Below are 14,929 nucleotides of genomic sequence, written 5' to 3'. Positions count from 1 at the left end.
GATTTCACCTTCATTCTTTAAAGATGGTCTCCCTGGGTGTATAATTCTAGGCTGGCAGTGCATCTTTCAGCTCACGGAAGATATCATTTGACTGTCTTCAAGCTCCCATTTCTGTTGATAAGGGGACAGCTCCTCGGAAAGTGATGTCTTTTTAAAATCTGGCTGCTTAATAGTTTCTCTCTGATTTAGTTTCACTGCATAGATTTAGGTGCAAGAATTTCTTCGTTATTTTATCTTCAGGTACAGTCCCACTTTCCTTTTGGGACTCTCGCTAGAAGTGTGCCAAACCCTGCTCTCAATCTTGCTGAGCAAGCTTACAGAAATGCAGATTCCATTGCAGGAGGTCTGACAGGGAGACTGTACTCAAACTCGCTCCCAGGAGAGGCCAAGGAGCCTGCTCCAGGGACCTCACTCTGTCTTCTCCCTGTAGCTTCCTGTCTTTTCTGGGTTTTGTCTCTTTAAATGCAGTTCTATCACTTCTTCTGACCTGTGTTCAGGTGATAGATTCTAGCTACTAAACCATTCCATAGGGTCCTCGATGTCAGTCATTTTTTTTTTTCCTTTGTCGAATTTCTATTTGTTCTCTTTGGACTTTCCTATGCCACATTTTATAGTTTTCTATTTCCTGTGGTTATTTTCAAGTATGTTTTTTATTTCTTGTAGGGAGGAACAGGGAGGGGCTCTATCCTATCACCTCGCTTAAAGTCTGTGCATAGTGTTTGATAGTTTCACATTTATTGACTGTTCGGTGTCTGCCTTCACACTGGGATGTCGGCTGCATAATACTGTTCTCTGCCCATGTGTGGACTGAACCCTCCCGACCTCCTGTGCCTGTCAGTTGCTTTCTGTCCACTGTCCTCCTTTCCTCTCCTTTGACCCCTGTCCTGTGCCTGTGGCGGGGCCCCTGCCAGCCCTACTCACGGCAGCGGGTACTTCTTCCACAGCAGCTTGGCTGACAGGGTCTGGTACACTGTCTTCTGCTTCCCTTCAGAGCTGGGGCTGCTGGGACTGCTATGCACGACCTTGGAGCACTCCATTTGTTCATCCCATGAGCCAGACAGCACGTAATGGGCCTTGCCCTGGCTGTCACTCACCACTCCTGTCACCTGTGGACATTGGCAGGACCAGCGTAGGTGCACACTCTGCCCTGGGCCCCCTGGGGTGCTTACAAGTGGCTGGTCCTGCTTACCTTCCGGGCTGCCTCTTTGGAGAAGTAGCTGTAGGGCAGGAACTTCAGCTGGCACCGGTCATTGGTCTTATGGTTCACAATCTCGATGTCCCCTGACTGGCGAAGGAGGGCAGTGGTCAGCGGCCAGCCCCCGGGCCATGCACCGCCCTCCCCAAGGGCGCCCCTGACCTGGTCGATCCAGAGCTTGCCCACAATGATGTTGTGCACAGTTGAGGTGCTCTTCCTCCACACGTAGTGATTCCCACTGGCCTGGAATTCTAAGTGGATGGCACCTGGGGGCAGGGGACAGGTCAGAGGTCATGCCCCCCATGCAGGGCTCTGGCCAGTCTGCCCTTAGGCCTGGTGTCTTGAGAACCAGGCTGGGGGTTTGGAGAGGCAGACCTACAGGGAGGTCTCCCTTGGAAGCCCCCAGCTGGCTTTTGCATTGCCAGAATCCTCCCTCTTAGGCAGAATGTCTCTCTGTCCCAGGAAGGCACCGGGCCCCCGCTCACCTAGTGGCATGATGGAGATGTATTTTCCCCGGAACTTGCTGGAGATGGTGATCTCCTGCCAGAGGCTCCAGCCGTGCTTGGAGAACACGTAGTGCGCAGCTGACGGGGGGTGGTGGCTCACCTGAGACCAGACCCATAGGATGTGAGCATCTGCCAGACATGAGCCCAGGTTCCACCTCCCCCAGCCAGGGAGGGACAGCTTGCCCTGTCTCAGCAGGCACAGCTCTGTGGCCATAGGAGCAGTCCTGGCTGTTCCTCAGGTGGCCATGGACCCAAGGCAGGCCCCAGGAAGGCACTGCCTTGAGCAGAAAAGCATCCGGGTGCTGTCCTGAGCCTCTCAGTGTCTGGCTCCTGGGCTGTGAAATAGGGGTGATGGCGGACCTCATGCCTCAAAGACATGCCTGTGACAGGTGCACTGAGGGCTGATAAAGGATGTCACACTGTGCCGAGGCTTCCGTGTCCACTTCTCATCTAATCCTCCCCACACGCCAGGTGTGGCTGCTGTGCCATGTTATACCAAGGGGGCCCAGACTGGCAGAGTGATTTTAGCCAAGGGGCAGTCGGGCCCTGCCTCTGGCCAGCCTGGCTCCAGAGCAGGCGTCCACATCGATGCACTGCCCCAGGCCTGGCCCTCCCCTGCCTCGCTGGCAGTGCCACCAAGCCTCCCTTGTCTGTTCTTCCTTATTCCATGCTCCTCTGGCTATGGGGCCCAGGCTTCCCTCTCCTAAGTCTACTCACTCCCCAGGACAGCAGCCCTAGCCTAGCCCTGCCCCTGGCCTCCAGCTGCCCCTGGACATCTCCCCTCAGACAGGCAGAACCCGACCAGGGCAGAGCTGGGCTCCTGCTGCCCCCAGTGTGCCTTGCCTAACTTCCTGTCTCCAAAAGAGGTGCCCACTTGCTTCCTGTGCCCCAGGAGTGCAGGCCCAGCTGCGAACCATCCCAGGAGATGGGTTAGCTGGCCCTGAGGTCAGTTGATCCCTCCCCAAGGAGCCCGTGGGAAGCTCAGCCTACACCTCAGCATCCTGCCCTTCCAGCTGCTCACACCAAACACTCTGCAGCCTCTCTGGCCCTCCTCATGCTCCTCCTCTAACCCCGAGCAAACCCTGCCTGCCCTTCCTTCAAATCGAATCCAGCATCTGCCCCCTCCACTCCCACATCCACCTCCCTGGGCCTCCCTGGGAGGGCCACTCCCTCCATCGCAGCAGAGGGCTCCTCTGGCAGGTCAGGAGTCAGGCCCCACCCCAGGTGCACCACCCTCCAGCTGCTGCTTTTTCACCCTCATTTCCTTTCCTCCCCTCACTCTCTCTGCATCAGCAAAGCTGCTCCCTGACCACCCCCTTTCTAAAAGAGCTGGAAGCAGCCACAGCACCCCCCTTGCTTTCCCAGCCCCATGAGAACCAGAGCCATGTCTGTTCACTTCCCAGCTGAAACCTCCATGCCTGAGCAGCACCTGGCATGTCGAGGGCACCTAATGTCTGCTAAGTGGAGAAATACATTCACTCCAGGGTTCAGGCCAAGGACCTGAGATCACCCCGACTGCCCCACAACCCCATATCCAAAGCATCGGCAAACCAGCCGGCTCATCCTTCAAAAGCTGCCTGTGTTCTGGCCTCCCCCTTCCCCCAGGTCTGGCCACCACACCCCTGCGTGGGTCACTGCAGCCACCTCCTAACAGGGTCTTGCAGCAGCTGCAGCCTCTTCAACTAGCACCAGAATCTGTGAATGGCCAGCATCCTACGCTCATGCCAGGAGCCAGGGCAACGCCAGCACCAACAGAATCACCTCGTTTCTAACCAGGATGTCCAGGTTCAGCATGGGGCTGCCACTGCTGAGGCTCCTGGGCCTGGGTCTTGGTGTGTCTCTGTGGGGAAGGGGTGGTGGGGACAGGCTGCTGTCACTGGCCAGGGCAGAGTCCATCCCACTGCACCCAGGCTCCTCCTGCCAGCCGCCTTCAGCTCGGTAGTGACCCCATGCTCCTCCCCACCCGTGCCCACAGATGCCCCTCCCCCTCTGCTCCACAACACCCTGGCCTGGAGCTTATCCTCCCCCTCCCTGCAACCAGGCCTGACCCTGTCCTCACCAGGCTGAGTTCTCATGCCCCTCGCCATCTCCAGGAGGCCCTGTGCCTGCCCCTGCCATGGGAGGCCCTGCTCCCCAGCGGGACCTCAGCTTGATGGCTCCTTGGGTATGGGCAGTCAGGGTCAGAGGCTGCATCCCATTTGTCACCTTGGGCCTGGCAGGAACAGCTTGGCCAGAGTGTGGGTAGGCACCACCCAGTGCCAGCCTAGCCCGCTCACCTGCTCACAGAGGGAGCGCAGGCCCATGTCATCGAGGCGGTCCAGCTCGAAGGTCTCCCCCAGCATGGGGTTGAAGGGCTTGGCGATGCGGTGCACCGTGGTGGAGTAGGAGGACACAGAGAAGGCAGCCACCAGGCACATCTGCTCCACTGAGCTGGTGCAGTGCACCGCCTTGTCCAGCAGGTGGTGGTACTCCAGGTCCTCTGTCAGCCGCTGGAGCATGGACAGGGGCTCGTTGAAGTTCACCTGTGGGTGGACAGGTGGGTGGTCAGGCTGGGCACCAGCCCCGGCTTGGCACGGTGCCCTTGCTTTTCTCTGATGTTCAGGGACATCCCTGCTCAGACGGCACCTTCACAGTGAGGCTCCTCAGATGGCCCTGTCCAACAGTGCGCCCCCAAGCCATCACCTCCCTGGCCCCTCCTGTCTGTTTTCTCCACAGCCCTCCCCACTTTCTGGTCTGCTGCGTCCTACACACTTTTATCATGTTCACTGTTGCTCTCCTCTGCTCGGATGGACACCCACCAAGGCCGGGGGTTCTGCCTGGCCCACTGCTGTATCTTCAGTGCAGAATCTTAGGAAGCAGTGACTGAATGAGTGAGCACATGAGTCTGTGGGTGGAGGAAGTGGGTCTTCCCCATGTTCCGAGCTGTGATGGGGCCCGGCACAGGATGGGTTAGGCCCAGGGCCCCTATCTCGGTGTCACATAGGGCAGGGTCACTCTCCCCACCATGATGCCATCGGGTACGAGTCTCAGCTTCCTCATGTTATCTTGCTCCATCCTCCCAGACACTGTGAAGAGGACGCTGTGTTTCTCCCCACTCTACAGATGTGGACACAGAGGCTGGAGATGTGAGGAACTTGTTCTGGGTCACACAGCGGAACCGTCTGGCCTAGTGGAGATGCCACGGTAGCCAGGTGGCATGAGGATCCAAGCTATGCCCTTGGCCCACTGTGTGACCACACTGAGCTTGCATTTCCTGGGGATGGCACCAGGGATGACTGCCAGCTGAAGGAGGGCCCACCCCTCCACACACAGCCCCATCCTGCCACTCCCCATCTACAGATCAGGACAGCCGGGACATGGTAAGCTCCTGTAAGATCCAGAGGTGCTCTGGGCTCCCCAGGTTGCTGATCCATGCAGAGCTTCTCCCTGGCTCCTTCTGTCAGAGCCCAAAGATCCCTGTACCCTGGAAGATCAGGCAATGCCTATATACACGATTAGATAATTAGTTACATGCTCCTCAGGTGCCGTTAAGAAAATGACACTCCAAGGCTGTGTGTGCTTCACACAGGCCATTACTTCTCATCCATGCACAGGAAAGCAGCCCCAGAGGACCGGCCGGGGCTGCCCTGCCCGAGCCACCCACCGGCATGGGGATCCTGGAGAGCTCCCGGCCGATGCAGTTCTTCATGATGCTCCAGAGATTAAGGCTGTAGTTGGGCTTGTTGGGAATGCGGACTCGCCTCTTGACTTTGGATGAACCCTTGGGCACGAGCGAGGCACCATCTAGTACCTGCCATATAAGTGGGGACCCCCCACCACTGTCAGTGGAGGCCAGAGCGCCCCCTCGGCTTCCAGGTCTCTGCCCTCCACCCTGAGGGCTGGCACCAAGCCGGCCACTGGCACACTGCTGGTGGAAGGGCAGGATGGCGCTCCTGGACTGGGGCATGGGCCTGCCTGCTGGCCCCCAGCTCTTGGTGCTGGCCTGTCCCTCCCACCCCGTAGGCCAGAAGCTGCCTTCCGGCCCTTGCAGTGCTCCCCCTCACTTACACTGTCTGCTGAGCTCCAGTCCACGGAACTTGTCCCGGTGCTACCTTCAGCTTTTCTGCAGGAAATACAAAGCGGGAGGCAAGTTACTGATGAACCCTGAGGCCTCCTTGGGACCTGGCCCATCCTCTCTCCAGACAACATCATTTTCATTGCTAGTAAATGTCCTGGTCACTGCCGTGTGTTCTGTGTGTAGACAAGCACCGCATAACATTTCAATGGCAGATAGTGTATATGACGGTGGTCCCATAAGACTATCATATCGTATTTTTAATATACCTTTTCTATGTTTAGATACACAAATCCTTAACCACTGTGTCACAGTTGCCTACAATATTCAGTATAGTCACATGTTGTACAGGTTTGTAGCCCAGGAGCTATAGGCTGTGCCGTATAGCCTAGGTGTGTGGCAGGCTCTATCAATCAGCTAGGTTTGTGTAAGTATACTCTATGAGGCTCACACAACAATGAAATCCCATCTGGAGGAAGATGGATTATTGATTTTTTGAGACAGGGTCTCTCTGTTGCCCAGGCTAGAATGCAGTGGCATGGCCATGGCTCACTGCAGCCTCGACCTCCCTGGGCTCAAGCGACCCTCCCACCTCAGCCTCCCAAGTAGCTGGGACTACAGGCCTGCACCACCATGCCTGGCTAGTTTTTGTATTTTTTGTAGAGACAGGGTTTCGCCATGTTGCCCAGGCTGGTCTCAAACTCTTGTATTCAAGTAGTCCTTTTACCCTTGGCCTCCCAAAGTGCTGGGAGCCACTGGGCCTGGCCAAAGCAAGATTTAAAGGAAAGAAAACCCCAAGCAGACAAGTAGATAGCTGGTGAAAAGACCAGATGCAGCCTTAAACCAGGGTGGGGGAGGCTCTGCCCAGCTGCAGCCACCTTACCTGTCTTCCTTGGCCTCGGTGATCACGGTGATGAAGGATGTGGAGTCTTCCATGGCATCAAAGTACTCGGTATCTTCATCTTCCTCACTGTCCTCTCCTTTGGGAGTCAAGAGGCTTCCTAGAGACACAGGCAGAGCTTTAGTTTGTAACCTCACAAAAGGCTCATCTCGCCTCCCTAAGTCCAGAGCCAAGGGCTCCCCCAACCCCCATCTGGCCTCACTCCCCTCCCGCTTCAGTCACCTGGTCAGCCCTGATTCCCTGGGCTGCGGCCACCATTGCTCCCTCTGCTGGAATCATGTGCTTTCAAGGCATTCACCGCACAGGGGCCTCTTTCTGGAAGCCCCCCCCCCCCCCCCCGCCGATCTCTCAACATGTGGGTCAGTCTTTCTGTGGCCCAGCTTCCCTTTCTGATGGACCCCTGTCCGGGATCCCCGTGACCCCCAACCCAAGGCTAGATGGGTGGCCACCTGGCACCAGGGCATGCTGGGCTCATTAAATTTAACCCTTGAGAATGTGAACCTAGGTGCAGAGAAACTGTTGCCAGTGGTTGATGGGCACGGGAGATACAAAACCATGAAGAGGCAATCGAGAGTTGGCCAAGCCCAGCCCACATGTGGGCACAGCCAGGGATATGCGTGTGGGGGAGCAGAAGTTGTGTATGCAGAGCCAGCTGGCAGAAGGTCATGGGACAGCCCTGCCCTGGCCGCCCACTCACCCTCAATGAAGCTCTTGGAGGGGTTGGCCGGCCGGCCGGGGGCACTGCGGAAGGCCCGCTCAAGGCTGTTGTGCTGCTTGGCCAGCTGCTCAATGGTTTCCTCCAAGTGCACGCGCTGCTCCTGCTCATACTGCAGTGCCCGCTGCCATTTCCGACTGTGTATCTCTGCTAGTTCCAGGAAGTCCCTGCAGGCCTGGGAAGGGAGGAGTGGCGGTATGAGACCCTGGCCTCTGGCAGGGGCCCATCTGTCAGAGCCATGTGAACCAGAGCAACTCCATCTTAAACAGGAGCTGGGTAAGATGAGGCTGAAACCTACTGGGCTGCACTCCCAGACAGCTAAGGCATTCTAAGTCACAGGATGAGATACAAAATACAGGTCACAAAGACCTTGCTGATAAAACAGGTTGCAGTGAAGGAGCCAGCCAAAACCCATCAAAACCAAAATGGCGACGAGAGTGACCTCTGGTCGTCCTCACTGCTGCACTCCTACCAGCGCCATGACAGTTTACAAATGCCATGGCAACATCAGGGAGTTACCCTCTATGGTCTAAAAAGGGGAGGCATGAATAATCCACCCCTTGTTTGGCATATCAGCAAGAAATAACCATAAAAATAGACAACCAGCAGCCCTGGGGGCTGCTCTGTCTATGGAGTAGCCATTCTTTTATTCCTTTACTTTATTAATAAACTTGCTCTCACTTTGCACTGCAGACTCGCCTTGAATTCTTTCTTGTGCGAGATCCAAGAACCCTCTTGTGGGGTCTGGATCAGGGCCCCTTTCCTATAACACATCTGCTCCCCCACCTCCATTCCCTGTGAGGACTAAGCTCTGATATTTTTTATCTTGCCCAAATTCCTATCTAAGGCGTCTGGGGAGTCATGCCCTAAAAACCATACATTCTCATCAGATGGGTTTTATTTAACCCTATATATCGTGACTTACTTTCCAACCTGACTGGCATAACATTACGAGTCAAGGAAGAAAAAGTATTTTATCCCAAAACATGCTTCTTTGCCATATTTTGAAGTGGCCCTGCGAAGCTGTCCTTTGTGGGGGAAAACGTGCATCTGTAAAGAATCTCTATTCACAGAGCTAGATCGTTTTCTTCCAGGCCTTCCCAACCCTGAAGAGATGAAGTAAGAGTCTTAGCACCTTTTTAAAGGTCTGATTAGGAAACATTTGTCATCTGTTGTCTCCAAGGGGGAGCCACTATAAGACGTAAAAAGAACCTTGGTCTCCACAGTCTTTTATCTTAACCTGAACATTTCCTTTCTATTGATCCCAGGTCTTTAGACCAAGTGCCAACCAGAAAATGCTTAAATTTACCTACAGCCTGGAAGGCCCCCTCCCCACCTTGCTTTTGAGCTGTCCCGCCTTTCTGAACCAAACCAATGTATTTCTTAAATGTATTTGATTGCTGCCTCGTGCCTCCCTAAAATATATAAAACCAAGCTGCGCCCCGACCACCTTGGGCACATGTTCTCAGGACCTCCCAAGAGCTATGTCATGGCCGTGGTCACTCATATTTGGCTCAGAATAAATCTCTTCAAATATTTTGCAGAGTCTGTTTTTGTTGACACCTGCAGTGAAGAAGGCCCTGCAGTGAAGAAGAGGGGGCCATCTAACTGCCCCCTCTGCTGGGATGGTCACAAACATGCTTACTGCCCCCTTTGGCCTCCTTGGGGATGTGGGAACCCTGGCCTTCTCAGAGCCCGCCCAGCAACCAGCACCCACCCTGGTTGGCCTCCCATGGTCAGGATGCCAATTGGGGAGCAGCAAATCTGGGTGCCACGGGTCTGCACGCTGCCTCCCCAGCAGCAGCTGGTTTGGTTCAGCCTGGAGCTGAGGTGGCTGCTGTTGCTCATCATGGTAGGGCTCGAGCTCTCTGCGGCCACATCCTCCCTGCAGTGTTAGGCCTCAGGTTTGTCACTGGCCCTTGTCTACCCTGGGCCAGTCCCTGGCCATGGCACAGAAGGAAGGAAAGCCACGTTCTGCTATCCTCCCCAGCTCAGAGAGGTAATTGGTCTTGTCCGGCAGAAGTGGGACTGGCACTTTCTACCAAGCTACCTCAGAGTCTGAATCACATAACTGCTTTTAAGGTTTTCCCTTCAAGCTTGTGGCCTACTAAGACATCCAGAATCTTTTCAGCTTCCCAGGTCCATAGGTGGTTCTACCACACTGTTTTGAAGCAGGGGTTGGTCATTCTGCCCTGTCATTAGAGTGGAGACGATGGCTCAGGCTTCAGCTGTCCCTGGAGGGCAGTGAGATCAAATTTAGGAACCTCTGGATTTGCCCTTTCTGAACACATTCTTGAACCCAGTAGGAAGGGACGTTTCCTTGGCCCACATCTGCATCAGTGGCCCCAGCTGCCACTCCCCAGCACTTCCTCCCCACCCAATTGCCCAGCTGACCTGGAGCACCCACTGAGCTCACAGGCTGTCCCACCCCAAAGGAGGAAGATGGGCACACCAGTCCTCACCTGTGTCACAGGGACAAGGCAGCTGTTGAGGAAGTATCAGGAGGTGATGTGGCAGGCGGGGCGAGGGAGCACTCAACAGACGTGCCTCATGGATCCCCTCCTGCATCTGCCCTGGCACCTGGTGCCCAGGCCACGACCGCTAACTCCCACCACTCCTCAGACCTCTGCAGTATCGCTCTCCCAGGAAACGGCCTGCCCGTCAGTCAGAAGCACTCAGATGCCTGCCCATCGGGTCGGTCTCTCCAGCGACTGTGCCAGGAATGCCCCTGAATCAGCAGCTGCTCCCAGACATTTGCTGCCAAGTGACACCTACCAGGGGGGTGGGACTGACAGCAGTGGGAGCAAGATGGGGGTGTCCTGAGGTGGCCTCAGGAGAGCACCTCCAAGGCTGGGAGGCTCCCCAAGGCTGTGCACTGGGGCACCCTGCCTGGGGACTCGCCCACCCCACAGGGAGAGCCCAAGCTCTGGTGGCCGGCCTGGCTTGGTGGAAAGGGGCCCCCAGCCTGCCCCTGTTCCAGGGCGCTGGCTGCACAGCCTACCCCAGGGACTCCACTCCTTGAACAAGCCCTCCTCTGGGCACCTTCCCTCCCCCACCTCCCTCAAGCACCACGCAGGGTGGGCAGGGCAAGGTGTGCCTCCTCATCCCGGAGATGCGGTATGGCCTGCCCAAGGAAGCCAGCAGAGTGTGGTGGCCAGGGGCACACTATCAGGAGTTGGAAAACCTGGGTTCCAGCAGAACCCTTGGCCCCTCTGAGCCCACATCCTCTCTGTGAGACAGACAGTGATGCCTAACAGATGCTGTGCCCACAAGCTGCCCTGTCTCCGCTCACCTGGCAAAATTCTCCAGGTGGGAGGAGTGCAGTCACCCCCATTGGACAGATGAAGGTCTCCTCCCCGCAGGTTGAGGCAGGGGGAAAGGCCTCCTTGAGGAAAGAAAGAAACCTCCTTATCTCGTGCGCCTCATCCTGATGATGTGTGAAACTGAGTCCAGGGTGTTGAAGGTCTGGGCTATTTTGAGTTTATGGGTCTTATAAGGCTGTCCCTTGAGTGTGGGGCTGCAGTCACTGTCCATCATGCAATTTGCAGACCCCATAGTGGGCCTGGGTGAGTCCTGGGAGACCCAGCTCCAGGCCTGACTCCACTGCTCCCTGGCTTGTGACTGGGAGCCAGGCCTTTCACCACCTGGAGTCCTACAGCGGCCTTCCTGCTTCACCCACAGCCCTGTCCCTCTCTCACTGCTGTAGGCCTTAGAGTGAGGATCCTGAAAACAGACTCAGAGACAGCGTGCCCCAGCAGCCAGACCAGATGGCACCTCTTTGCTGGTTTTGTGCCAGTGGGTGTAAGGGCAGTGGTGGATGCGGGGGGACGGTATCCCTCTGGGTGCCTCAGGAATGTTCCAGACCCTTACAGAAGCCCCGTGAGTTGGGTAGACAGAGACTCCCACCCCATGCCAAGACAGCAAAGCTAGCCCTGAGGGCACCCAGCAAGGAGGTGGCAGAGCCAGATCCAGAACCCAGGTCCGGAACTGAGAGCTTGCTCTAACTCCTACCTGGCTGCAGCTCCCACAAGGTCCTCCTCCCCACATTGCCCTAAGCTCGGCCCAGTGCTCAGTCAAGTTAGTCTTGGTTCCAGCCACCTGTTCATGGGCTCTCTGACGCTGCTGCTCTGCTGACCCTGGCCCATGCAGGTCTCCAGGCTCTGCTGAGCTGGTCTCAAGGCGCAGAGTGCAAGTGAGGAAGGGCACCCTCATCTCCCTGGGCGCCGCTTCAGGGAAGTCCCCTGCATCCCGAGACTGAGGGCCAGGGAGAAGGGGCTAATCAGGGTGAACAGGATGGGATCCCAGGTCTGTCTAGCCCCAGGGCCACCTCCACACAAGGCACGATCCCCTTGCCTGCCTGATATGAGCAGGGGTGCAGAGGCCAGGGCTGTGCTGTGCATGGTGAGAGTGAATGGGTGTTTCATGGTTTTCTGGGTTCTTGCCTATCTGGGTGCACAAGGCCTCTGCCCCCGCCCTCCCTCATCCCTGCACCATCACTTCCTGCCAATCTCCTACAGCCCCCAGAATCATCCTCTCCGTCCACAAGTTCTCACATAGATGGATGCTTTGTTTTCATATACCTCCTGTCATTTACAAGACTTATGAAAGAGCCGTACAGCAGCAGTTTAAAACAGTAGCCAAAGGTCATGGTAAGAATTCCCACAAACTCACATCTGAGGGTGCCTGGGCTTCCCAGCAGCAAAAACAAAGAGGGAAAGATGACCAGAGAACAAAGATGAATTAGGCCCTCTACCTCCTACCTTTGTGTTCACAGGGGCTCTAATACTTTAGAAATGACTATTTTCTCCTTCAAGGGAAAATGGAGTATTTGTTGTTTTTTCCACAGATCTGGGCAGCTGACCGCCTCTCACAGACATGGTTTCCAATCCTCTCCAGCCTCATCTCCTGGGGCTCCAATCCTTCCCAGGGCCCTGAGTGTGGCCCACCAGGTGTCATGTCTTCTTGCCTTTCCCCGGCTCAAATTCAAACCCACCTGCTGATTCTGATGCCAGCCCCGCCTCCCTCACACCGCAGGCCCACTGTGGGGCAGGCCATTCCAGGCATTCTTACAAGCACTGAGGTAGATTTTTTTTATATAGTGTGCGTGACCGAGGAGGAAATGAAGGCTCAGGGTGACTGAGGGACTCACCCAAGGCCACGAGGAGGTGTGTGTAGGGCCAGGATCCAAGTCTCTGAGCATCTCACCTGCATGTCTCCCAGGGCACGGAACCAGTGCTGTTAGGGTTTACTTTGTAAAGCTAAATCTTGATTGCTGTCTGGGAGCCCCTTGAGGGCAGGGATATTGTGGGATCCCAGAGCCTTCCTGGTGTGGAGCTAGGTTCCTGGGAGATATTCACTAACAAGGCTGCCTGGGAATAACCCTGTCCAAGCAACAGAGCCCAGCCCTAGCCTCGGAGAAGGGGTGGCCTCCCAGCACCCTTAGCCCCAGCTGAGGACTTTGTCCACACAGCCAGGGTTGCTGGCTGATAACTTGGCCGTGAGTGACCTCGGTCCCCCTCAAGTCTACCAAAGGGTCAGCTGGCATCTTGCAGCAGGGAGACAGGAAGTCCCTGGGACAGCTGGGCCTCATTTGGGTACATGTGCCTAGGCTGGGCACATGCAGGTCATAGAGTGTCACAGTCACCTAAAAGCGGGGCAGGGTGAAAGCTGCTGTGCCCTAATATCGAAGGCCTCATGTGGCTGCACCCAAGGCCTTTGCCACCACAGCATGAGCTGCCTGGTCACCCCATGGATGCAGAGAGCCCCTCCACCTCCCCCAGCCCAGATGCACCCACCTGGTGTCCATCCCCGACTCCCAGGGTCTCCTCTGCTGCTGCCGGCCTTCTCCAGGCCCCATCCTGGCTATGCTGTGGGGAGAGGCAGGCGCCTGGCGTGGCCCTGCTGTTCTCAGAATGCTGAGCTGGGCTGTGTGCTGTGTGCTCGATAAGCTGGATTAGGCGTGGGGCCCGGCAGAGGGGCTGGCAGGGGGAGGTTCCCAGGGGCCCAGAGGGCCTGGCTGACCCTGCTCAGGCCTGAATGTGGTCTCATTTCTCTGAGACTCTGTGACAACTCTACCTGGGGCCAGGAGACTCGTGCTCAGCTGTGAGCAGGAGGAGAGACGGGCTGACCTGAAGCCCCCTACCTCCACATTTGTGTCCTGAATTGTCTAAGGGGAACACAGTGAGGGGTCCTAGTGGGAGCTGGAGGTGGTATCTGGGCCCTGAATGGGTGCTACCCCACTGCCCACCTTGGGACAGGCCTGTAATCTCCTGGCGCCCTACTGGGCTCCTACAGAGTCCCTGATTCTGTGACCTGTCAGGTTGATTGTCCTCAGCATGGGGACAGAGTTCCAGTCTCCCAGCCCTGCCCCCCCTTCCACCCACCCCCAAGTGCTGCACAGAGGGTTCTGGTGAAATGAGTGTTGGCGGTGTGGGTGCTCTGAGATGCAGAGGGGCTGGCCTGGGGTGCAGGGCCCCTGGGCAGTGTGGTCCTGTCTCCATGGGGAGGGCAGGGAGCCTGTCGAGTTGCCCCCAAGCAGAGTGAGAACCACAAAGCTCGACAGACAAGGGGGGGTCTCCACCCTGGGGCAGCCCCATCTGGGGAGTCCAGGCCCTGCCTGACCACCAGGGACTCTCCCTACTGAGAAGTCTGGCCTGGGGAAGAAGGCTGTAAGGGCTGCCCACCCAGGGGAAACCAAGTCAGGGGCCATGCCATGTGAGGTCTGAGCGGGGGTTGCTGCTGGTCACCGGTGCCCCATGGGACAGACATTGAGCGTCTCTGACCTGGAAACCTTTGCCCAGATGTACCCCAGGAAGAGGAGGACAAACTCTAATCGCTTTTGCTGTTCCTAATCCTAATCCTGACAGCGATCTCACTGCTCCCCAGGCCAGGTGGGAGAGCAAGGTGTGAGGTCAGCTAGCCTGGGTCACCTGTGTGTGACCTAGGGCAGCCTCTCAAGCTGTCAGGAGCATGCAGAGCCAGGACCCTGTCTGGCCTTCAGTGGCTGCCTAGAAACTTCCCACCTAGACAGGGATGTGAGGGAGGCACCAGAGGCCTGCTGGGCATTGACGTGGGCAGCCACTGGGCTCACGGAGGAGGTGGGGAGATGGGCCAAATGCCCAGATGCTCCAGGCTGGGCAACTGGCTCTAGCCATTAGCACACGCAGGAGGTCCCAGCACCCCTGGTGCAGGGATAACGGGAGAAAGGGCCGTGTTCTTATCTGCGGCTGGTCCAGGACCTGCCAGGCATCTGACATGTCTGCCCTCCGGCTCTGGGCTCCCAGGTGGGCGGCCAGAGGACCCTCTGCTCTCCAGGTTTCTAGGGCCAAGGCTACCCACCCTCCACGCTGATCCTCACATCCCTTGTTGCCACAGACCCTGCCTCTCACCAGCTTGGGGTTCTGAAGGTGATGAGCGGTGAGATCACAGAGAGTCATGGTCTCCCCGAACCCCTCTGCATGGCCAGGGGACTCACTGGAGTAACAGGATCTTGCCTCCCCTGCCATTGAGGAGTGGCGGGCTGGCCTCACTTATCTTTTTTTGAGACAGAGTCTTGCTC

The 14,929-nt window shown here is 56.8% G+C and overlaps 1 protein-coding gene across 12 annotated transcripts in view; it reads right to left on the bottom strand.

Moving 5' to 3' along the window:
• The window catches only part of OSBP2 (oxysterol binding protein 2), a 218,200-nt gene that overhangs the window by 31,766 nt on the left and 171,505 nt on the right, over positions 1-14,929 (bottom strand). For 5 of the 12 annotated variants that reach the window (XR_004031005.1, XM_030816114.1, XM_030816115.1 and 2 more), the window contains exons 4-13: positions 10,664-10,753; positions 7,354-7,546; positions 6,639-6,756; positions 5,749-5,803; positions 5,345-5,491; positions 3,978-4,223; positions 1,681-1,801; positions 1,358-1,461; positions 1,190-1,285; positions 922-1,106 (exon numbers count right to left, since the gene is read on the bottom strand). Coding sequence is in view for 11 of the 12 variants with exons in the window: in XM_030816114.1 (XP_030671974.1) it covers positions 922-1,106; positions 1,190-1,285; positions 1,358-1,461; positions 1,681-1,801; positions 3,978-4,223; positions 5,345-5,491; positions 5,749-5,803; positions 6,639-6,756; positions 7,354-7,546; positions 10,664-10,753 (1,355 nt within the window). In the remaining variant the exon portion in view is untranslated. The remainder of the gene's footprint in view (positions 1-921; positions 1,107-1,189; positions 1,286-1,357; positions 1,462-1,680; positions 1,802-3,977; positions 4,224-5,344; positions 5,492-5,748; positions 5,804-6,638; positions 6,757-7,353; positions 7,547-10,663; positions 10,754-14,929) is intronic. The other 7 variants (XM_030816112.1, XM_030816113.1, XM_030816119.1 and 4 more) reach the window with 5 other exon arrangements.

The sequence above is a fragment of the Nomascus leucogenys genome, chromosome 7b, assembly GCF_006542625.1.
Source record: "Nomascus leucogenys isolate Asia chromosome 7b, Asia_NLE_v1, whole genome shotgun sequence".
Taxonomy (NCBI): Eukaryota; Metazoa; Chordata; class Mammalia; order Primates; family Hylobatidae; genus Nomascus; species Nomascus leucogenys.
Note: the sequence above shows the minus strand (reverse complement) of the source record. Positions and strands in the feature narration are given on the sequence as shown.